The sequence below is a fragment of the Melanerpes formicivorus genome, unplaced genomic scaffold, assembly GCF_026170545.1.
Source record: "Melanerpes formicivorus ecotype bairdi unplaced genomic scaffold, bMelFor1.0.p_v2 SCAF_82, whole genome shotgun sequence".
NCBI classification, from domain to species: Eukaryota; Metazoa; Chordata; class Aves; order Piciformes; family Picidae; genus Melanerpes; species Melanerpes formicivorus.
In genome coordinates this window covers 778,287-800,006 of record NW_027142434.1, presented here as the reverse complement: position 1 = coordinate 800,006, position 21,720 = coordinate 778,287, and the positions used below count along the sequence as shown (strand labels likewise).

Here is a 21,720-nt window from a genome sequence, read left to right as displayed (position 1 = left end):
CATGCCCAGGGACACCTCCCACCAGCACAGGCTGCTCAGGGCCTCATCCAGCCTGGTCCTGAACACCTCCAGGCAGGGCACAGCCACAGCCTCCCTGGGCAGCCTGTGCCAGAGTCTCCCCAGCCTCACTCTCAGCAATCTCTTCCTCCTCTCCACTCTCAGTCTCCCCTCTCCCAGCTCACAGCCATTGTTCTTCAGCCTGTCCCTCCCAGCCCTTGGCCCAAGTCCCTCCCCAGCTCTCCTGGAGCCCTTCAGGTACTGGGAGCTGCTCTGAGCTCTCCCTGGAGCCTTCTCTTCTCCAGGCTGCACAACCCCAGCTCTCAGCCTGTCCCCACAGGGAGGCTCTGTGGTGTGATGGCAAACCTGGGCACGCAGGCTGGGAGCTGTGGTGCTTGAGGGTGTCCCTGAGCTGGACAATAGGAATCAGGACCTTGGTCATGTCCTGCAGGCTGGAATTTTCCTTTGTCTCTAAGGCTATCCCAGGCCACTGGATAAAGAAGGGAGACAATACCTCAAAGAATGCAGTTTCTGCCCAAGTGCTGTCATCAGAGGGAGGGCAGGATGGGTGCTCAGCCTGTGGATGGCTTTGCTGTGGGCTTGGTTGACACTTCAGGAGGGTCAGCAGTCCAGAGGGAGACCTTCCAGGGTGTGTGGTGCTGGCTGGCCAAGCTCCTCTGGGGTCAGGGGGTTGTCTCTGCTGCAGTGTTGGTCCTTACCTTCAGACACAGAGCCTCACTCCTGGTGACAAATGTGCTCCCTGTGCCCCCTGGGGGGGTCTCCCTCCGTGTTTTGTACTTGATTTGATTGGAATTCAGGGCACTTTGAAAAGGATTAAATAGCAAATGGATTCTGATTGTCCTGATTGTCCCAGGGACTGGTGATGAGAGCCAGGGATGAATGAGCACTTGCCCAACACTCTCAGGGGCAGAGCTCTGGCAGCCTGGCACTGCTGCCCTCTAATTTCTGGGTGATGGGAGCTGCACTGAGCTCTGGCAGAGGTTGGGTTGTGTGGGGAGGGGATGGCACTACCTGGGGAGGGGATGGCAGTACCTGGGCAGGAGATGGCACTACCTGGCTGCACTGATCTGTGGCAGGGGTTGGGTTGTGTGGGCAGGGGATGGCACTACCTGGCTGCACTGAGCTCTGGCAGAGGTTGGGCTGTGTGGGCAGGGGGTGGCACTACCTGGCTGCACTGAGCTGTGGCAGAGGTTGGGCTGTGTGGGCAGGGGGTGGCACTACCTGGCTGCACTGAGCTGTGGCAGGAGTTGGGTTGTGTGGGCAGGGGATGGCACTACCTGGCTGCACTGAGCTCTGGCAGAGGTTGGGTTGTGTGGGCAGGGGGTGGCACTACCTGGCTGCACTGAGCTGTGGCAGGAGTTGGGTTGTGTGGGCAGGGGATGGCACTACCTGGCTGCACTGAACAGTGGCAGAGGTTGGGTTGTGTGGGCAGGGGGTGGCACTACCTGGCTGCACTGAGCAGTGGCAGAGGTTGGGTTGTGTGGGCAGGGGGTGGCACTACCTGGCTGCACTGAGCTCTGGCAGAGGTTGGGTTGTGTGGGGAGGGGATGGCACTACCTGGCTGCACTGAGCTCTGGCAGAGGTTGGGTTGTGTGGGCAGGGGGTGGCACTACCTGGCTGCACTGAGCAGTGGCAGAGGTTGGGTTGTGTGGGCAGGGGATGGCACTACCTGGCTGCACTGAGCAGTGGCAGAGGTTGGGTTGTGTGGGCAGGGGGTGGCACTACCTGGCTGCACTGAGCTCTGGCAGAGGTTGGGCTGTGTGGGCAGGGGGTGGCACTACCTGGCTGCACTGAGCTCTGGCAGAGGTTGGGCTGTGTGGGGAGCCGATGGCACTACCTGGCTGCCCAGAGCCTGCCTTATTGCCCTGCTTGCAGTCTTGGCTTCCTGTGGCATCAGCACAGGTGACCTGCAGTGCATGGCACCCATGAGCAGCTCTGCTGCATCTCAGCCTTAGCCCAGGCACTGCTGCAGTGTGCAAGCAACAGCAAAGCTACAAATCCAAAGGGTTTGGCTTCAGGAGCTCAAAGCAGCACACTGGGTGTGGGTGAGAGAGCCTGGGACTTGCCAGGCAGGGCTTGGGCAGGAACTGTTCTTGGGGCACCTTTGGAGGAGGTTGGGTGAAGATGTGGCCATGGGTTTGTGTCCCTGCAGTGCAGGGTCCCTTGGGTTTATAAGGAGCGGAGAGCAGCTTTGGACCCCTCCCCAGAGGAGCCAAAGGAAAAGCACCACACAGGATTGGAAAGAGTTGAAAGTTTGAATGGAAATACTGCTCCCAACTGCACACAGCAGCAGAAACCATCCCCAGCAGACCAGCTCCACAGCCAGGCTCGGCCCAGTGCTCCAGGCTGGGCTTACCACAGAACCTCTTGAAGCCAAAGCTTTCCACAACCTCCCCCAAGGCAGGCCAAAAGCCCAGGCCTCAACCCCCCCCCAGACCTCCCTGCCTTCCCACCCCAGGCTGAATATCACAGCTAAAAATGAGCCTTGCCAAGGCCAAGGCAGGCAGCAGACCTCCCCCTGCCTGAGACAGCAGCACTGAGAAGGGAGCAGGGAGAATAGACTAGACTAGACTAGACTAGACTGGAATGGAATAGAATTAACCAGGTTGGGAAAGACCTTTGAGATCACCAACTCCAGCCTCTCACTCAGCACCATCTGAGCAACCCAACCATGGCACCAAGGGCCTCATCCAGGCTCTTCCTAAACACCAAGCCTGCAGTGGGCAGTAGTGTCCTCCCTGCTCTAGTCATGAGGTCTGTGGTGACAGGTTGGACTTGCTGATCTTTGAGGTCTCTTCCAACCTGAGGAACACTGAACACTGAATTACTGAATTACCCCCAGGGGTGGGGACTCCACCACCTCCCTGGGCAGCACATCCCAAGGGCCAGTCTCTCTCTCTGGGAAGAATTTCTTCCTCACCTCCAGCCTGAACCTCCCCTGGCACAGCTTGAGGCTGTGTCCTCTTGTTCTGATGCTGGGTGCCTGTTTGAAGAGCCCAACCCCCACCAACCTCCCTGCAGGTAGCTGTAGGCAGCAGAGGGCAAAGGGCCACTAGCCTGAGCTGTTCCTTTGCAAAGGGGAGGTGCAGGCATTGTGGCAATGAGATAACAAAAGCTCAGAGTTTCTTCTCCACCTCCTTGCAGCTCTGTGGTGCTTGGAGGACTTTCAGCTCCATGGTTAAGACATCCAAGTTCTTAAACCTCTCACATCAACCCTTTGGTAGCTCAGGGTATAACCTGAGGCTGCTGAGGCCAGCTGCCAGAGCACAGACGTGCTCTGCCTCAGCCTGAAGGTGGCCTTGCCTGCTCCCAGGGTTGTGCTTCCCTTTGGGCTCCAAGGAGCCCAGTCCTAGGTGCTGCAGCCTCGCACAGAGCCTGCTGCTGCTCCTTCCCCCTCCCCTGGCCGCCGCCAGCCCCGGCGCTCCGGCCCCCGGCCAGGCTTCCACAAGTCACAGCACTGGTGGCAAAAGACAATGAGGCTGAAAACCTCATCCCATAGGGGTCCTGCTCCTGGCTGTGTGTCAGCTGGGAGGGTTGGACAAGTGAGAAACTGCCATCTGAGGCTGCCTGCAAGCTGTCCCCACATTGTCCTGCCAGACAATGCTTCCGGCTCCCACAGGGCCAAACCCCTCCCTGGAACATGCTGGGATGGCCTTCAGGGTGTCCTGGCAGGGCCATGCTGACGTGCAGGGGAGGCCTCGAAGGTGCCCAGCCCTGACAATGGCTTCCAGAGCAGCTCTGGGTGTCCTCCAGCCGCCCGGAGGGCTTCTGCCTGCAACACAGAGCAGCAGCCGGCACGGAGCCCGCAGGGCACCCTGGCCTCGTCCTCCTGCCCTGCCTCACCTCCTCTGTGGCCTCTGGCTGCTCAGTGAGCCACCACCAGCTCCTGCAAACTTCTGCTGTGGCAGAGGGCACCCAGCACCCCCAGCTGAGTGGGGGACTGCCAGCCAGCTCCATCACAGTGTCAGAGCTGTAGGCACTCACAGCCCAGCTCCACTTCACAGCCTCACAGCCTCACAGTATCACCCAGGTTGGGAGAGACCTCAAAGGTCATCCAGTCCAAGCTGTCACCACACACCTCATGACTAGACCATGGCCCCAAGTGCCACATCCAATCCCCTCTGGAACACCTCCAGGGATGGGGACTCCACCACCTCCCAGGGCAGCACATCCCAATGGCCAACAACTCTCTCTGGGAAGAACTTTCTCCAGCCCTGAGCTGCCGGCTGGGGCTCTTTGGCAGCCACATCTCTTCCAGCCAGCAGCAGTGGAGCTACAGGGAGGGGGCACAGACCTGAGATTCTCTCTCCCTTGCCTAGTTGCACACATCCACTTCCAAAGGCTGGGGTCCAGGGCAGAGCTGTCTCCAACAAAAAGGGCTCATGATGCTTCAAGGACCTCTGGCCGCTCCTGGGAGGCCAATGCTAACATTTGGTGGCCTTGAAGAGGATCACCTGGAAGGGAAACCTCCAGACAGTCGTGGTGCCTTACTGCCAAAGCTTAGTCCAGGAGGCAGAGGAGCAGCCTCAGGAGTTCTGGCTGATGGGGGATGAGGAGCAAGAACTTCCTTCTGGGCTTGCTGAAGTCATTCCATGCCTCTGTTGGTTGACCAGCAAGGGTTTGCATGGTCCAGGCTGACTCCTGATTGCCCCTGGGACAGGGTAACCCAGGCTGGTTGTGCTGCCTGAGGACTGGCTGAGGGCTGAGCTGCCTGGAGGGGCCCAGCTGGCAGCAGTGAGGACCAAAGCAGCTGCTAGGAAGGGAGGTGGTGCAGGATTGCTTTGGCTTTTGGTTTCCATAATTACTGACCTGGGTGTTTGGTAGGGTGGGAGGTGACCTGCACACTGCCAGGGATGTGCTGAGGGACACCAAAGAGCATCTGTGAGAGAGCAGCCTCTGGAGCTGTCTCCTGCACCTCTGCAGGTCCTGCACTCATTCTGCTGCTCAGGCTCTCTGTGGGGGAGCACAGGACATGCTCTCTCCTTTCCTCTGAGTCACCTTGCAAGGACCACAGCCTGGGGAGGATGCATCTCACAGCAGCACAGAATCACAGCATGGCAGGGGCTGGAAGGGACCTCTGGAGCTCATCCAGTCCCAGGCCCTGCCAGAGCAGGGCACCCAGGGCAGGGCACACAGAACACATCCAGGGGGGGCTGGAAAGGCTCCAGAGGAGACTCCACAGCCTCTCTGGGCAGCCTGCTCCAGGCTCCAGCAGCCTCCCAGGGACAAAGTTTCCCCTCCTGCTCCCCTGGCAGCTGCTCTGCTCCAGCTTGCCCCCAGTGCCCCTTGTGCTGTGCTTGGCCATCCCTGAGCAGAGCCTGGCTCCAGCCCTGCACAGCTTTATCCCCAGCCCTGAGGGCAGCCCTCAGGCTGCTCTGCTCCCAGCTCCCAGCCCCAGCTGCCTCAGCTGTGCTCACAGGGAGATGTTCCACTGCCTGCAGCAGCTCTGGGGCTCTGGGCTGGACTCTCTCATGCAGTTCCCTGAGGTCCTTCTTGACCTGAGGGGCCCAGAGCTGGCCACAATATTCCAGCTGTGGCCTCAGCAGGGCAGAGCAGAGGGGCAGCAGAACCTCTCTGACCTACTCATCACAGCCCTTCAAATGCACCCCAGGATGCCCTTGGCCTGCTTGGCCACCAGGGCACATTGCTGGCTCAAGGGCATCCTTCTGGCCACCAGGATCCCCAGGTCCCTCTCCTCTGTGCTGCTCTCCAGTGGTCCCAGGGGAGCAGAGGGGACAGGACTCATCCCTGCCCCATGAGAAGCTTGGACTGAGGCACACAGGAGTGTGGCCATGGAAGCACTCTCAGGGCTCTGAGCATGCTGAGAGCTGGCTCTGCAGGGTGGGGAAGAGGGGACCAGCATCTGCACTGAGGAGCATTGTTCTCTTTGGGGCAGACAGTTGCTGGTTTCCATGAGATGGACTCTGGCTTGCACGGGCAAGAGCTTCACCAGAGCTCCCCTGGCAGCAGCTCCCTTGGTGGGAGCAGGCTCTGAGGGGCAGGAAGGTGCTGCAGGGCTGTCTGTGCTGGGTGGCAGCAGCCCCATGGCTCTGGCTGTGACAGAAGGGGCTGGGGGGTCCCACTGGTCATGAGGGCCCCACAGGCTCCAGAGGGCACCACTCAGCCCCATAGTGGAGTTCCTGACAGCTTCTTGGGAAGGAGAGGGCCTGGGCCTGCCTCAACCCTGTCATCATCTCAGGCTGTTCCTGCACTGGGAGCTCTCAGCCAGTTGCAGAGGTGCTGAGCATGAGCCCTGGCCAGCTGGCTGTGCCAGGCTGCTGCCAGCCTTGCCCACCAGTGCCTCTGCTCTCAGGAGCATGCAGGATGCCTGCCAGGCTGTTTGCAGCTGCTCTGCCCCAGGCTGGTCACCCCTGAGGCACCATGGCAGGATGTGCCCAGTGAGGCTGTGCCAGGGGCAGGCAGGCTGGATGTGGGCTGTGAGGGATGGAAGCCCAAGAGGAAGCTGCTGGCTCTCCAGCAGAGTCTCTGTGACCATGGCAGCCTGGGTGAGGGGTGTGAGGGAAGTGTCCAACACGTCCACACCCTGGGGGGATCTGCCTGCCAGGGCAGAGCTGAGGCCTCAAATTCTGCCTCTGCAGTCCCAAAGCTCTGCTGCCAAGGTGCTGTGAGACTGCTCCCACAGGCAGCTCAGACTCCATCTGCCAAGTGCCCACCTGGGTATCCTGTGCCCTGCTAGCATGGCCTCAACGCTCCTGGCACGGGGCAGGGGTCTCAGGCAGGAGAGTGCTGCAGCTGCTCTGCCTTGCAGTGATGCTCCTTGTGTCAGTGGGGTTCATGTGGGGGGCTTAGAGTGGAGCTGGGGTTCCTGCTGGGGGGTTGGATGCATGCTGGGGAGGTAAACCCCACTTCTGGAGGAGCATTTTGCCTCCACCAGCTGAGCTGGACCTGAGCCTGTCCCAGCCCTGTGCACAGCAGCAGCCCTGAGGCAGTGGCAGGAGGAGGCTCAGTGCTCTTGGTGAGCCAAGCATCAGAGCTGCTTTGGAGCTGCTGAAGGGCATCAGGAGTCTGGGTCAGGAATCAAGTGCCAGAGCATCTTCAGAAAAGGGAGAAAAGGAAGACCCTGGACCCTGAAGGCCAGTCAGGGACCTCTGTGCCTGGCAAGACCATGGAGCAGATCCTCCTGAAGGCCTTCCTGAGGCCCATGGAAAAGGAAGCAGAGGATTGGTGGTGACCAGCAGGGCTCCAGCAAGGGCAAACCCTGCCTGAGTGTCCTTCTGGGACGGAGTTACAGCATCAGTGGGCAAGGGAAGGGCACCTGCTGGCATCTCCTGGGCTTGTGCAGAGTGTTGACACTGTCCCCATGGCATCCTGCTCACCAAAGTGGAAAACCAAACTCTGTCCTGCTCATGAACCCTGAGCACTGAGAGCCACCCCGGGGGGCTAGCAGGTGGGGCTGGCCCTTGAGTCTGGCCAGGGACACAGGCAGGAGCTTTGGCTCTGCAGAAGAGGGATGGGGAGGGTGGTGCCAGCTCCTGTGGGCACTGCAGCTTCCCAGTCCTCACTCAGGCAGCAGAGACAACTCCAAGCCATGGCAGCCTGGCTGCTGCTGAGCCAGCCAGGTGCTTCCCACGCAGGAGAGGACAGGAGGCAGGCAGTGGTCAGCAGCAGAGCTCATTTATTGTTTCAGAACACAGAGCTGCAGAGCTGTCAGCACAACCAAAGCTTTGCCCAGGGCCTGAGCTCCCTGCTGTGCTGGGCACAGGGAGAGTGCTCCTGCTGGAGAGGATGGATTTGGGAGACCCCTGAGCTGCAGGGAGTTCATCTGAGGCTGTTCCCAGGGGCCTGTGTCCTCCTGATGCCATCATCCCCCAAGGCTGATCTCTGTTCCCTCCTTCTACATGAGCTGCCCTTACAATAGGGGAGGGCAGAGGCCAGCCTCCAAATGGCCTGGGGAGTGTACCCAGGAGCCAAGAGCCTCTTCCAGCAGCGAGGTGTGGGGGCACTGAGGGGCCAGACCCCACTGCACTGAGCCTGACCAGGAGCCAGATGACTACAGGCAGCAGTACCCCAGGTGTGCTGCAGCAGGTGAGGGTGGAGGGAGGGTGGAGGTGGCAGCAGCCACCTTGACCAGGTGCTGCCAAGAGACCTCAGGCAAGGCACAGAGGTTTGCCCAGGGAGGAGCTTGGATTTGGCTGCCTTAGTGCTCAGAGATCCCTTGTTGGGCACCATGGGGGTGAGGAAGGATCTGGGCATCTCCAGCTCCTGGTGCTGCCCAACCCAGGAGGTTCCCAGTGAAGGAAGCAGAGCCTCCCAAGACAGAGGAGGCCCAGACCTGGGGGGCACACATGGATACTGCTTGCAACTCACTTCTGCTCTCCCAGTTGGTGGTGTAGGGCAGGCATGAGCCTGTTTCCAGGGGTCTGTGAGACCCCCAGAGGACCCTGCAGGGCAAGGCCTGAGGTCCCTGTGGGTGGCAGTTGGCCATTTCCATGTGGTTTCGCCACAGAGCAGTGGCCTTTGCTTGCTAAGATGTCTCAGCCTGGAGAAGACAGAAGGCTTTGCTGCAGGCTCCTCCTGGCCTGCCATGTTGCAGGGTGAGGATGAGGATGATGATCACCAGCACGAGGCTGGTGAGACACTGGCCCAGGCTGCCCAGGGAGGTGGTGGAAGCCTCCTGCCTGGAGGTGTTTGCAGCCAGGCTGGAGGTGGCTGTGAGCAACCTGCTGTGGTGTGAGGTGTCCCTGCCCATGGCAGGGGTTGGAGCTGGCTGAGCCTTGAGCTCCCTTCCAGCCCTGACAGTTCTGTGATTCTATGATGAAGGCCTCCCTGACCCATCTCCCAGGCTGGCTGAGCTCTCTCCCAGGCAGTCTCTAGCAGGAGAAACATTTGCACAGGGGCTTTGTGTCCTCCTATGGCCAGCCCTGACTGTCTGGAGCTCTGTCAGAGCCCTTCCAGGAGCCTGGCAGCTGGCAGAGCAGTGCCTGTTGTGCAGGCAGGGGTGCTGGGGGTGAGTGGATGGCTTGGGCTGGGGCTTTACATGGAGCAGCTCTGCTGTCACCCTGCTGGCCGCCCGGCGCGGGCCCGGGCTGGCTGCGTGCCGTGGGGCTGCCGGGAGCAGCTCTAGAGGTGAGATGTGTAGGGCGGGGAGGGCAGGAGGGCTCTGGGCAGGCTGCTGCCGGCGGCTGGGCTCTCCGCGGGGGCCAGCACCTCCCTGTCGCTGAGGCAGGGACAGTGCTCCGGGCAGCCTCGCTCCTTGCCCCTGCTGCCCGCCCGCCGCTGGCAGGGCACCGGTGTCGTGGAGGGGAAGCTGTAGCCGCGGGGGGCTGGGTGCACCCCCAGGGCCTTGGGCGTCTCGAAGATGTGCTCGAGGTCGGAGAAGCTGACCAGGGCCTGGGTGGAGTCGTAGGAGCTCCTCTCCAGCTCCTCGGCCCTGCGGGGCTGGGAGCAGCTCTCCTTGTCCTGGCTCCTCTGCCTCAGCAGGCGGAGGTCGTCTCGGAAGTGGGGGTTGAAGAGCAGGTAGAGCAAGGGGTTCAGGCAGGAGGGCAGGGGCAGGACCAGCAGGAGGATGGACTTGATGACCTCCGGGGTGACAAGGAAGAGGTTGAGCATGGAGGAGAAGGTGAGGAAGGCCACCGGGCAGTAGAGGAGGCAGTTGGTGAAGATCAGCCAGGCCACGTGCTTGACCATGGCGCAGTCCCAGACGGCGCCGAAGTCTCCCCGCAGCAGGCTGCAGTAGAGCCGGATGTAGGTGGCCGTGATGGTCAGGAAGCAGAGCATGTTGGTCATCACCAGCGCCACGGCGAAGCCCAGCAGGGCAGGTTTGCCGCCCGGGAGGGGGTAGGGGAGGCAGAGGGGGGAGGCTCCGTACTCCCCGACGGAGAAGAGAGGCAGGACGGCAGCCAGGGAGGCCAGCAGCAGGCAGCAGAAGGCAGCGGCCTTGACCCTGCCCAGGGAGGGCGACTTGCCGTAGCCCCGCACGCAGGAGGCGGAGAGGCTGCACTGCACCGCGGCCAGGGTCAGCAGGAAGGTGGCAGCCTGGGAGGCCCAGAGGGACAGGAAGCCGGTGACCCTGCAGCCTGCGCCGGCCTCCCAGCGGGCACCGTGCCTGGCGAACTGCCCGTAGGTGAGGGCGTCCACCAGGGCCAGCACGCCGCAGGCGACGCCGGTCAGCAGGTTGGCTCCGGCCAGGGAGCCGATGAGGAACTTCAGCGGGGAGAGGTAGCCAGGGGAGGCGACGACGGCCAGGATCAGCAGCCCGTTGCAGAGCACCGACACCAGCACGATGGCCCAGACCCCCAGGCGGGTGAGCCAGCTCCCGAAGAGGTGCTCGCAGGGCTTGAAGGGACCTGCAGGAGAGCAAGCCCCGGGGTCAGAGCCAGAGGGCAGCAGTTCACTCCTGTGGTGCTGCTCTGGCCTCTGGCCCCAGCTGCCTCTGGCCCCAGCTGCCTCTGGCCCCAGCCAGCCTCTGGCATGCTGAGGGCTGCAGAGGAGCTCCTGGTGCTGTCTGCCCTCTTCTGAAGCTCTGCCCCAAGCTCCTGTGCCTGTGCTTCTGTCCCCCACGCTGGGGTGCCTTGGGCATCCCCTCAGACCTTGCCCAGGGCAGAAATGAGATGCAGGGAGAGGTCAAATGTGAAATGTGGCAAATGCCAAACTTGGCAGAGCTCCCAAAATGTGAGCAGGGCAGGGCCTGGCATTGCCACCCCATGGCTGTGTGCATGGTGGAGACACTTTCCCCTTGTGTCCCACCCTCCCTGTGCTGTCTGCTGGGGCAGAGTCTGAGCTCCAGGCAGGCCTCAGCCCAAAGGAGCTCCACACCCACTGACCCTCCTGCTGGCAGCCTGGCATTGGGACCACCCTGCATTAGCTGCTCCTGCTCACATACCCCTGGAGTCAGTGGGGTGGAGGTGTGTGGGAGACAGCTGAGTGCTGCACCCTGCTCTGACACTGCCACTTTCTGCCCTGAGCCACACCTTGGCTACGTGGTCTCTTATTTTTCTGCATCCCCTCCTCACCAAGGGGGTGACCAAGGTGGGAGGAAGTGTTAGAGCAGGAGAGAGAGACTGCAGGCAGGGAGGAAGAGGTGGAGGGAGCTGGGGTGGCAGAAACCATGGAAGGGTTTGGTTTGGAAGGGTCTTTAAAGCTCATCCAGTTCCAACCCCCTGCCATGGGCAGGGACACCTCCCAGCAGCAGAGGTGGCTCAGGGAAAGGACAAAAGGGCAAGGAGAATGTGGGAGAATGCCAGGAGGGAGAGTGGTAGGAGATGGACAAGGAGTGAGGGAAGGTCATGGAGCGGTAAAACAGTGGCTGGTGAGGAAGAGAGGGGTGACAAGAGACACAGCTGGGCCTGGAGGCATTGGGCCTGGAGGCATTGGGCCTGGAGGCATTGGGGTGCCACAGTGAGGGGCTGGAGGTGGGAGCTCAGCATGACTAGAGACTGGACAGGCCAAATGCTCACCTGCTGTGGAGAGCAAAAGAAACTGGAGGAAACAGAAATCTTGAGCAGCTCAGAGCAGGTGGAGGCCTAGGGCTGACTTCCCCAGGAGCCAGCACCTCTGTACCCAGGCAGCAGGGCATGGCCCTGCAGCAAGCTCAGAGGAGCACACCAGCTGCAAACCGTGCTCCTGCCAGCATCCCACAGATGCCTGGGCAGAGCCAGCCCCCTCCAGCCTCCAGCTGTGCTGCTGTAGGACAGCACTGAACTGAGAATGAGGACAAAAGCAGAGGGCAGCTCCCTCCTGTCCCAGCCAGCTGCTCCCTGCTGGCATAGTTCTGCTGCAAGCAAGGGGCAAGGGGCTGGGTGCAGAGCAGCTGCTCCCTTCCTCCCCTTCTCAGCAGAGGAAAGTGCCCCTGCAGTCTGCAGTGCCCCAGGAGGGAGCAGGAGATCCAGGACAAGATCTCAACCTGCAGTATTCTGGGCTGGCTGGGACAAAGCAAAGCCTGAGTCTTGCAAGGGAGCAGGAGCTCCCTGGGACCCAGAGCCTGGCTGCAGGCAGGGTGGTGGATGGAGGAGTTTGTGCCTGATGCCTGGGACCCCTGGGCAAGACTACCATGACCTTGTCGTCTCCTCACTTGTCCCCAGCTTGGCCAAAGCTCCTCAGGCTGCTGGGGGGGACACTGCAGGAGGAGTTGTGGGACCCTGAAAGGACCCCAGCGTGTTCCAGGGCTTCCCCTGGCTGCTCACCGGGGCTTGGTGTGCACTGAACTGCAGGCTGCAGCTTCGACTCCTCGAGCTCCAGCTGGAGGTCTTCTGCATCTAGGTCATCTGGGAAGAAAAGGAGGAATGTTGCTCAGAGAGGCAGCAGCAGGGCCAGAAACATTCATCCCTGCCTGTCCTCAGCACAGACCTACCCAGCCCCGTCCCAGCCCACAAGCTCAAAGCAGCTGCTGTGCAGTTTGTGCCTGCAGTGGCTGCTGGAGAGGGAGAAGGTTCTGCACAGCCTGGGGGCTCCCTGTGGCCGAGCCCTCTGCTGTCAGGTTGCTGCCAGGAGCCCCAGAGCCCAGCGCTGCAGACCCCTGCTCCCAGCACGCTTGTTCAGCAAGAAGAAACCCTCCAGCCTGTGTGGCTGCAGCAAGCAAAGCCTTCAATGCAGCTCCTCAGTGCCATTTGCTGGCAGGCCTTGTCCGGTGGTAGTTCATCACCAGGGGCTGTGGAGCTTTGCTCAGAGAGCCATCAGCCTCTCCTTGCAGCACAGATTCTTCCCCAGCAGCCACCAGCAGCAGCTCTGAAGCACAGACAGAGAGCCCAACATTTACTGCTGTGGTTTGGCCACTTCTTGGGGCTGTGCTGCCCTGGGCTGAGCTCTGGAGGTTCCCAGGCCTGCATTTCCCTGGAGGCAGACTGGCTGCCTGTGCCTGCAGACTTTGGGCCCCTGGGGGTTATGCAGCCAGCCTGCATTGCTCTAAGCCCAGCCTGAGCCTGCTGGGCCAGCACCTCCCTGCTGCTGCCAGCTGCACCCTGAGCCAGGCTTGGGGCAGGCAGAGGCTTCCTGGCTGAAGGAAAAGCTGCTGGAAGAGAATGGGGCTGAGCCCTCAGCTGTTTCCAATGGCCTGTAGGTGCAGGTCATCACCAAGGAGAATGGCATCCTCTGAGCCTCCCCAGGACGTGCCTGCCTGCTCTGCTCCCTCTTCCTCTTCTCACACTGCTGCTGATTCACAGCACTGGCACACAGTGAGGACAGCAGCTGTGCCATCCCCACCCATGGCACCAGCACAGCCTTCTGCTCCCAGTGGAGACCTTTGGTGGGAGGCAGAGGGCAGGACGTGACTCTGCTGCGCGTCGCAGCCAGGCAGCCGGAGCTGACCTGTGGCTGTGGGCTGAGCTCTCCCACGGAGGAGGCCAACTGCTGGCACCTGGCAGCTCCCACCCTGGCCAGGAAGGTGGGCTCCACATGCTGCAGGTGTGGCTGACCTGGGGGGGATTCAGCTGCCTGATCAGCTTAGAAAGGCAGCATCCCAGGAGCTCTGCCCCTGCCCCTGCCTGGAAATCCAGCTGGGATGGTTTGGTTAAGGATGATGACAAACAATGTGCCATCTTTAGAGCCTCCTGACAGGCATTGTGGCTTTCTGGGCTTCAGGGAACTTTGGGAAGGGAAAAAAAAAGCCATTTAAAAAATCTGTCTGTAGAAGAGTTGAAATATTGCTGCTGCTCTGGAGTCTGGCAAGAAAACACTCACAGTGGGATGGAAAAACATCTCCTTGCATTTTATAGCCTTATAAATCTCCTGTGTCTTGCCCATCCCCAGCACAGGGGCCGTGGTGTGCAGCCACAGCGCTCAGGGCAGAGCCTCCTGCTCTCAGTGGGCCCTGCCACCCACCCCATGGCCAGGCCCAAGTGCCAGCTGCCCCCCACTGCTTTGCAGAGGGCCAGAAGGCAGAGGCTGGCTCCAGGCACAGGTTAAACATCTGCAGGAAGGGAAGCAGCAAGTTTGGTGTTGCCTGGGCTGCTGAGCTAGCTGGGAGTTGCAAGGCTCTGTGGGGCTCAGGGCAGAAAATGGATCCCTGCTGGAGACCAGAGCAGCTCCCAGCCTGGGAACTGGAGGGAGGGAGGAAGCAAGGCTGCTGTGTCCTAGCAGGGCAGGCTGCACTGCTTTTGAGCTGAGCTTTGCTAAGCTGCCTCCACTTCTGAGGCCTCGTGGGGCTGAGTCCAACATCAGCTGTTCTGCAGATGGCACCAGGCTGGGAGCAAGTGTGGGGCTGCTAGAGGGCAGGAGGGCTCTGCAGAGGGACCTTGCCAGGCTGGACAGATGGGCAGAGGCCAAGGACAGGAGGTCTAACAAGTCCCAGTGCCAGGCTCTGCACTTTGGCCACAGCAATGCCAGGCAGCTACAGGCTGGGGACAGAGTGGCTGAGAGGGACCTGGGGGTAGTGGTTGGCATCCTGGCTTGCATCAGCACCAGTGTGGCCAGCAGGAGCAGGGAGGTTCTGCAGCCTCTGAACATCTTGGTGGCCTCCTCTGGAGCCTCTCCAGCAGCTCCAGGTCCTCCTTGTGCTGGGGGCCCAGAGCTGGAGGCAGTGCTGCAGGTGGGGGCTGAGCAGAGCAGAGCAGAGGGGCAGAATCCCCTCCCTGTGCTGCTGCTCTCCCTGCTCTGGCTGCAGCCCAGCACAGGGCTGGCTCTGGGCTGCCAGTGACCACTGCTGGCTCCTGGGGAGTTTGTCACCAGCTGAGACCCCCAAGACCCTCTCCAGGTGGCTCTCAGGATGTGCACAGCCACACTGCTTTGGGCCTCGGGTGGCCATCACTCAGCTGTGCAGGGACAGACCTGGGTGGGGGCTGGGGGTTCCCAGGCATCTGCAGCCCTGGGAGGATGGAATAGAGCTGAGCTGGCCCCAGGGCCTGTCACCTGCATGCTGTGGCTGGAGTGAGGTGTCCTGAGTGCTGGGCTCAGCTGAGGGGTGGGTGCTGGGTGTAGGAGCAGGAAGTGTGGTGGGAGGCAGCACTGCCTGGAGCTGCAGCAGGGCTGATTGATTCTCAGCCCTGCAGAGCTGCTGGGACAGGTCCCCTCTCACCACCTGCCTGTGAGGTTGTGAGGGTTGGTTTGCTCGGGGCTCCTCAGCTGCCTGCTGGAAGCACCACTCAGGGCTGAGAGGCTGTGGCTGTCTGGAAGCAGACCCCAGCCCAGCCCTCCTCCCTGCTCTCCCCCAGCCCCCAGGGCCCTCTGAGCCTGGCTGTGCACTGCAGGGACACAGCCCCCAGCTGCCTGCCCTGAGGGAGGCCACTTCCCCTCCTGCATGGAAGGGATGTTTGGGAGCTTTCCTCCTCTTTAATGAGGAAGTGTTAGAGGATTCACAGCCCAGTGAGTACCACTGGTGGCTGCCAGGAACAGAAATCATGCAGCAGTGAAGTGGAATTGCAACATCCCAACCCCCTCAGCCCATGCCCTGCTGAGTGGGAGGAGAGGACCTGCAGCAGCTGCCCAGACAGGAGGCTGTTCCTCTGCCTCTCCTTTGCACCTCTGTGGTTTGACATTTGCAGACAAACCCAGAGCTGCAACATCTGAAACAGAGCTGTGATGAGCTGCTGCCTGTCCCATCCTGCACAGCTGACAACCTCTTGAGCTGCCCTCTGCTCCCCAGGCCCCCAGGCCCTGAGGCTGAGCCTGGCCTGGAGCCCTGGGAGCCCGGGGTTGGTGCTGGTCTGCCAACAGGGCCAGGGCAGAGCATCACTTGAGACATTAAATGCTTTGGTGCCCAGTAGGAGCAGGTCTGTGAGCAGCACTCTGAGCCCTGGCTGCAAACCAGCTCCTCCCAGAGAGGCTGTGGTCTGCTGGGCAGCCTGCAGCTCTGCACAGGGGCTGCCGCTCTGCACAAGGCCTGCAGCTCTGCACAGGGGCTGCAGCTCTGCACAAGGCCTGCAGCTCTGCACAGGGGCTGCAGCTCTGCACAGGGCCTGCAGCTCTGCACAGGGGCTGCAGCTCTGCACAGGGGCTGCAGCTCTGCACAGGGCCTGCAGCTCTGCACAGGGGCTGCAGCTCTGCACAAGGCCTGCAGCTCTGCACAAGGGCTGCAGCTCTGCACAAGGCCTGCAGCTCTGCACAGGGGCTGCCGCTCTGCACAAGGCCTGCAGCTCTGCACAGGGGCTGCAGCTCTGCACAGGGGCTGCAGCTCTGCACATGGCCTGCAGCTCTGATGGGAAAGGGACCCAGGTGAGCAGAGCTCCTGCAGCAGTCACCACAGCACAGGAGCTGCTCTGGGCTCTGCCCTCTGTAACCACCCAGCCCAGCACCTGCCCAGGAGCCACATCCTGCTGCTAGCACTCACATTTGCTAGCCTCTGCCTGGACATTTGACCTTGCTGAAGCTTACTCCTGGTCTGGGAAGGATTGGAGCAGGGGTGGCAGGAGCAGGGTGGCAGCAGGAGGGTGGCAGTAGCAGGGTGGCAGGAGGAGGGTGGCAGGAGCAGGGGTGGCAGCAGGAGGGTGGCAGCAGGAGGGTGGCAGCAGCAGGGGTGCAGGGATGATGATGACTCCCCTGTGGGCTGGGTCACAACGGGTCTGGGCCATCCTGCCCCTCACCACTGCTGTGACACTGAGAACCCAGCTGCCCTGGGGCAGGATCTGCCTCCAGACCTCGTCCTGCTTGCTCAGGGTGCAGGAGAAGGTTCTGCAGAGCCCCAGGCAATGGCTGTGGGCACAGTGATCCCAGGAGCAGGGCTCAGCCCCCTCCCCATCTCTACAGGCACAGCACCAAAGGGGTCTGCCCCCAGGGTGCTCGGACCTGTGGCCTCTGCATTTACACCAGGTCAGCATCCAAGCTGTGTCCTGCAGCAGTTCCAGAGGAAGCAGAGGGCTTCATGCTTGTCCCCATCTCCTTCAGAGACTGCCTTCCAAAGGCATCACAGCAGCTTTCCACCTGGAGCTGCTGCTGTTCTGGGAGCCTGTGGGAGCAGGAGGTGTGCTTTGCACACTGCTCTGCTGCCCTTGTGCAGCACACTCCAGGAGGGCTGTGCAGAAGTCAGTGTGGAGCACAGAGTAAATTGCCCCTGGCACAGAAGGCAGAGCTGTGGAGCCCCTTCTGCCCTGCACAGGCTGAGCAGCCTCTGTGCTGAGCTAATGCTCCCCAGCCCTGTCCTTTGGCTCAGCCAAGGCCTGCTCTTTGCTGCAGCACCAGAGCATGAGCAGCAAGGCAGCACACACAGCTCTGGCGCCAGCCTGCTGCACGTCCCAGACCTTGGGGCTCATGCTCTCCATCCTGATTAAGCCCAGGATCCATCCCCTGGATGCTGCAGCCCCAAGGGCTGATGCTCTGCCAGGGGCTCTCTGCTGTCCCCTGTAACCACCTTGCAGTGCTGTGGCAGCCTCCCCCTCTGGGCAGCGAGGCCGAAGGAGCTGCTGAGGGCTGCTGGAGCTTTGTGCCAGCTTGTGGAGCTGTGCCGCCCAGCCTGCCCCGGTGCAGTGACAGAAGCCCCTTCACCCTGCTGCCCACCCCAGCTGGAGGGGGTCAGCCTCCTGCTGTGACCCCAGGGCTGGCAGTGGACCCCTCCTGCAGACACAGGGTGGTGTCCTGGCTCACAGCATGGCCCTGCCCAGGAGCTGCTCCCCACCCAGCCCACTCTGCTTACAGTGGTGGTCAGCATGGCCTGGGAACAGCTCCATGGTCCTCTTGTGGGCATCCTCCTCCTCGGGGCTCAGGTCTGCTGCCTCCCACTGGCTGGAGACCCTGAAGAGGCTGCAGCTGCCATAGGCACAGCACTGGTAGGCATAAGGTACTTCCAGCACCCTAGGAAGGGGAAAGCAGAATGCTGGGGGTGAGCCACCTCTGTGGGTGGCTCTGCCCCTCTGTGGGGTGGCTCTGCCCCTCTGTGGGTGGCTCTGCCCCTCTGTGGCTCTGCCCCTCTGTGGGGTGGCTCTGCCCCTCTGTGGCTCTGCCCCTCTGGGGGTGGCTCTGCCCCTCTGTGGGGTGGCTCTGCCCCTCTGTGGGTGGCTCTGCCCCTCTGTGGCTCTGCCCCTTTTGCTTCCCTGCCATGCAGGACTGCCCTGGGTTTGAGGAGCTGGCAGAGGCTTTTTCCCCCTTCCCAGAGCAGTAAGAGCCAACACTCCCCACAGGCCTGGAAAGAATGGAAATGCAAATGGCACAAATCCATAGTCCCCCTCAATAAGCCAAAGCTTTCCACAACCTTCCCCCAAGCCAGGCCAAAGCCCCAGGCCTCCAAGTCCCCCCCACCCCTCCCTGCCTTCCCCCCACCCCAAGCTGAACAGCAGAGCTGCAAATGAGCTTGCCAAGGCCAAGGCAGGCAGCAGACCTGCCCCACATCGAGACAGCAGCACTGAGAAGGGAGCAGAGAGAGGGCACAGGGCCAACAGCCTGAGCTGTTCCTTCATACAGGAGAGGTGCAGGCATTAGGGGAATGGAGTAACACAGCCCACACCTCCCAGAGTCCAGGTGATGATGGTCACACTGCAGCAGGACTTTGTTCAAGTGGAGGGCTCCATGCAGGCCAGAGTGTGGACCTGAGTCACCCTGTGGAGTCTGCACTTAGTGCTTAAGACATTGACTCTCAAGGGGATGCTGGCAGTCAGCAGGTGTGGAAGCTGCACTGAAGTTCCTGGATAGTTCCCAGCTCCTTTACCTCAGTGCTGTGATTCCTGAGGTCTGGCCAGGCTGAGAGCTGGGAGGAGGGGAACCTCATGAAGTTAATCTAAGACAAGGGCAAAGTCCTGCATCTGGGGAGGAACAGCACCAGGCACCAGTGCAGGCCAGGGGTTGTCCTGCTGGAGAGCAGCTCCAAGGAGAAAGACCTTGGAGCTCTGGTGCACAGCAAGTGCTGCATGGGACAGCAATGTGTCCTTGTGGCCAAGAGAGCCAACAGCCCCTGGGGTTCATGAAGAAGAGTGTGGCCAGCAGGCAAGGGAGGTTCTGCTCCCCCTCTGCTCTGCCCTGGTGAGACCACATCTGGAATGCTGTGTCCAGTTCTGGGCTCCCCAGTTGAAGAGGGACAGAGACCTGCTGGAGAGAGCCCAACAGAGGCCATGAGGATGACTGGGGGCCTGGAACATCTCTGCTGTGATGAAAGGCTGAGAGCCCTGGGGCTGTCGAGTCTGGAGAAGAGAAGGCTGAGAGGAGATCTGATCAATGACTGTGTCTGAGGGGTGGGGGTCAGGATGGAGGTGCCAGGCTCCTTGTGGTGGTGCCCAGCAATAGGACAAGGCACAGCAGGTACAAGCTGGAACCCAGGAGGTTCCACCTCAACATGAGGAGAAGCTTCTTTGGTGTGAGGCTGCAGGAGCCTGGAGCAGGCTGCCCAGAGAGGTTGTGGAGTCTCCTTGTGTGGAGACTTCCAAGCCCCACCTGGATGTGTTCTGTGTGCCCTGCCCTGGGTGCCCTGCTCTGGCAGGAGCTGGGACTGGATGATCTCTGGAGGTCCTTTCCAACCCCTAACCTCCTGTGATTCTGCCTGGTCTGCCTGAGCCTCTTCTCCTTGCCCTCTGGCCATGCATCCTGCCCACAGCAAGTCACTTTTTAGCCCCAGGTCCTTTTTTGCTCCACATCCTTTCTTTTGCTGAAGGTGAGGAGCTCCCCAGGGGCTTGAGCACAGGCAGGGTCCCCCTTGCTTGCTGCTGGAGATCAGAGAGGCACCTCCAGCATCCAGGTTGCTGGGCATGGCTGACCCCAGCTCAGGCAGGGAAGTCTCAGGTCTCTCCTGTGCAGCAGGTTACTTTAATCAGGCTGATTTCTACTTGAAAGCAGCACTGCCAGGGCTGGCAGCTGAGAGGAGGTTCATCAAACAGCAGCTGAACAGCATCTGGCTGAGCCTGCAGCAGCTGCATTGCCCTCAGCCAGGAAGCTGCTGCTGCTCTGCTGGGAGCCAGGGACTGCTGGTGGAGGCAAAGGAGCTGCAGGTTTTCCAGGGAGGGAAGGTCTCCTGGCAGGATCAGAGTGCTGTAACTCTAGACTCTACAAATATGCTTTTGGTTTAGGTTCCCAAACCTCCCTGGCCAGGCCCTGGCAGGCTCTGGGAGCTCTGTATACAAAGCTGCTTCCTGTGGTAAGCTCCAAATCAAACCTTGTTACTGAGAGGTGGTAGGGAGGGAGAGACCCTCCCAGGATGGCTGAGAGCTGTTCTCAGATCATTGATTCCCCCAGAGATGTGCCCAAGAGTCAGGCTCAGGGCACAACCCCAACACTGAGGAGCTGCTGATGTCAAGGAACCACTCCTGCAGGCTCAGTCTCTGGTGCCAGTCCAAGCCAGCCCCACAGATGTCTGTCAGTGGAAGGAGCTCAGAGGAGGAATGCCCTGGAAGTGCTGAGCTTGGCCTGCTCTGCCCTCCTGGGGGTGGCAAGACCTCCAAAAGCTTCTGGGGTGCACTTGGAAACCTGCCAGGCAGCAGATCCCAGCGGTGGGGAGTCAGAAAAGGCAGAGGAGGAAGCCCTGCAGACTCCACTGATGAGGCAGAGTGAAGGCAGAGCTCCCTCTGCACTGGAGCTGAGCTGTGACCCCAGAGCTGGGGCCCTGGCCTGGGAGCCCAGCACTGGGTGCCTGAGTCTGAGAAGCTCCAGCTCTGGGAACCTGCACATCAGCCAAAGCCTCCTGGGCTCCAAGGGCACTACCTGGGAGACCCAAGCAGAAGATGGCTTCACCTGAGGGGAGTTTGGGGCACCTGGGGAGCCATGCCAGAGAGCCACCAGAAGGAAGGGTCAGGAGAGGCAGAGGCTGCACTGCAGCACTGTGCTGCTGGCAACCTCCTGCAGCCTCCCCTTGCTCCCTCCTCATTAATCCTCAGCAGACAAGACATGGCCACACAAACAGAGTTTACTGGAGGCAAGCTGGATGTCATTAGCTGGGCCTGGCTGCTGGGAATGTTTTCCATCGAGGGGAGCCCTGAGCTGGGCCTGCTCCACGCTCTCCACTTGTGTGTGTCTGGGCTGGGGGCGCTGGGCCCAGCAGAGCAGCAGCCCTGCCCCTGGGAGGCTGTGCCAGATGAGAGGTGGCAGCAGCACAGGAGGCTTCCTCAGCCTCTTGGCCTGGGAGGCTGGAGGGGAGCACGGGGTAAAGAAGGGGAGCAGGAGGCTGACTGCTGTAAGCAAACACAGGCAGTGCTGAGCAGCCAGGGCCAGCACCAGCAGTACCTCATCCTGGGGAAGCTGTCCTTGGTGAAGGGCTCAGACAGGGCTGGGTTGCCTTGGAGCTTCAGGTGGGTCAGTCCCCCCAGACCACCCAGAGGCAGCGTCACCAGCTGGTTATCAGTCAGGTCCCTGAGGAAGGGGAAGCAGAGGAGACCATGGTCAGGGCTTTGCTGCTGGTGGCAGAGGCTGGGAGAGCTTTCCTGTCTGCCTGGACTGCTCCTCAGATGCAGGGCTGGCCCAGGGCCTCTGAGACCCCTGAGGAGAGTGAGGGCTGGGGGCTAATGCCCATGCTGCAAGCCCTGGCCGGTGTCTGTCTGCCCCACATGTCTCCTCCCAACCACAACGGGTCAGGTGTGACTGCAGCTCTCAAGAGCCTTGGGGAGGGGGCTGAGGACTCCTGAGCCAGCAGAGATGGTCTGCAGTGACTTCTGCTGCCCTGGTCCTGCATCTGAGCTCTCCTGGAGGCATCTAAGGCAGGCATGAAAGCTCTGGGAAGTGAAGGGGGAAGTGTTCAGGGGGAGAGCATCTTGCAGATCCTTCTGCACCTTCATCAGCCCTTTAATACTGACAGGGAGCCTTGGGGTCAGTGCTGAGCCAGGCACCTCCTGGCAGCTGCATGCCAGCTGTGCCAGCAGCTGGGCAGTCAGCCTGAGGTGCCCAGGGCCCTCCGTGCCAGAGCAG

The 21,720-nt window shown here is 61.2% G+C and overlaps 1 protein-coding gene across 2 annotated transcripts in view; it reads right to left on the bottom strand.

Annotated features, from left to right (window-relative positions):
- Positions 1-7,646: 7,646 nt before the first annotated feature.
- The window catches only part of LGR6 (leucine rich repeat containing G protein-coupled receptor 6), a 209,049-nt gene continuing 194,975 nt past the window's right edge, over positions 7,647-21,720 (bottom strand). For both annotated transcript variants that reach the window (XM_068164663.1, XM_068164662.1), the window contains 4 exons: positions 21,043-21,168; positions 17,537-17,694; positions 12,162-12,242; positions 7,647-10,325 (listed from right to left, as the gene is read on the bottom strand). In XM_068164663.1, coding sequence (XP_068020764.1) covers positions 9,100-10,325; positions 12,162-12,242; positions 17,537-17,694; positions 21,043-21,168 — 1,591 coding nt within the window. In that variant the 3' untranslated portion in view covers positions 7,647-9,099. The remainder of the gene's footprint in view (positions 10,326-12,161; positions 12,243-17,536; positions 17,695-21,042; positions 21,169-21,720) is intronic.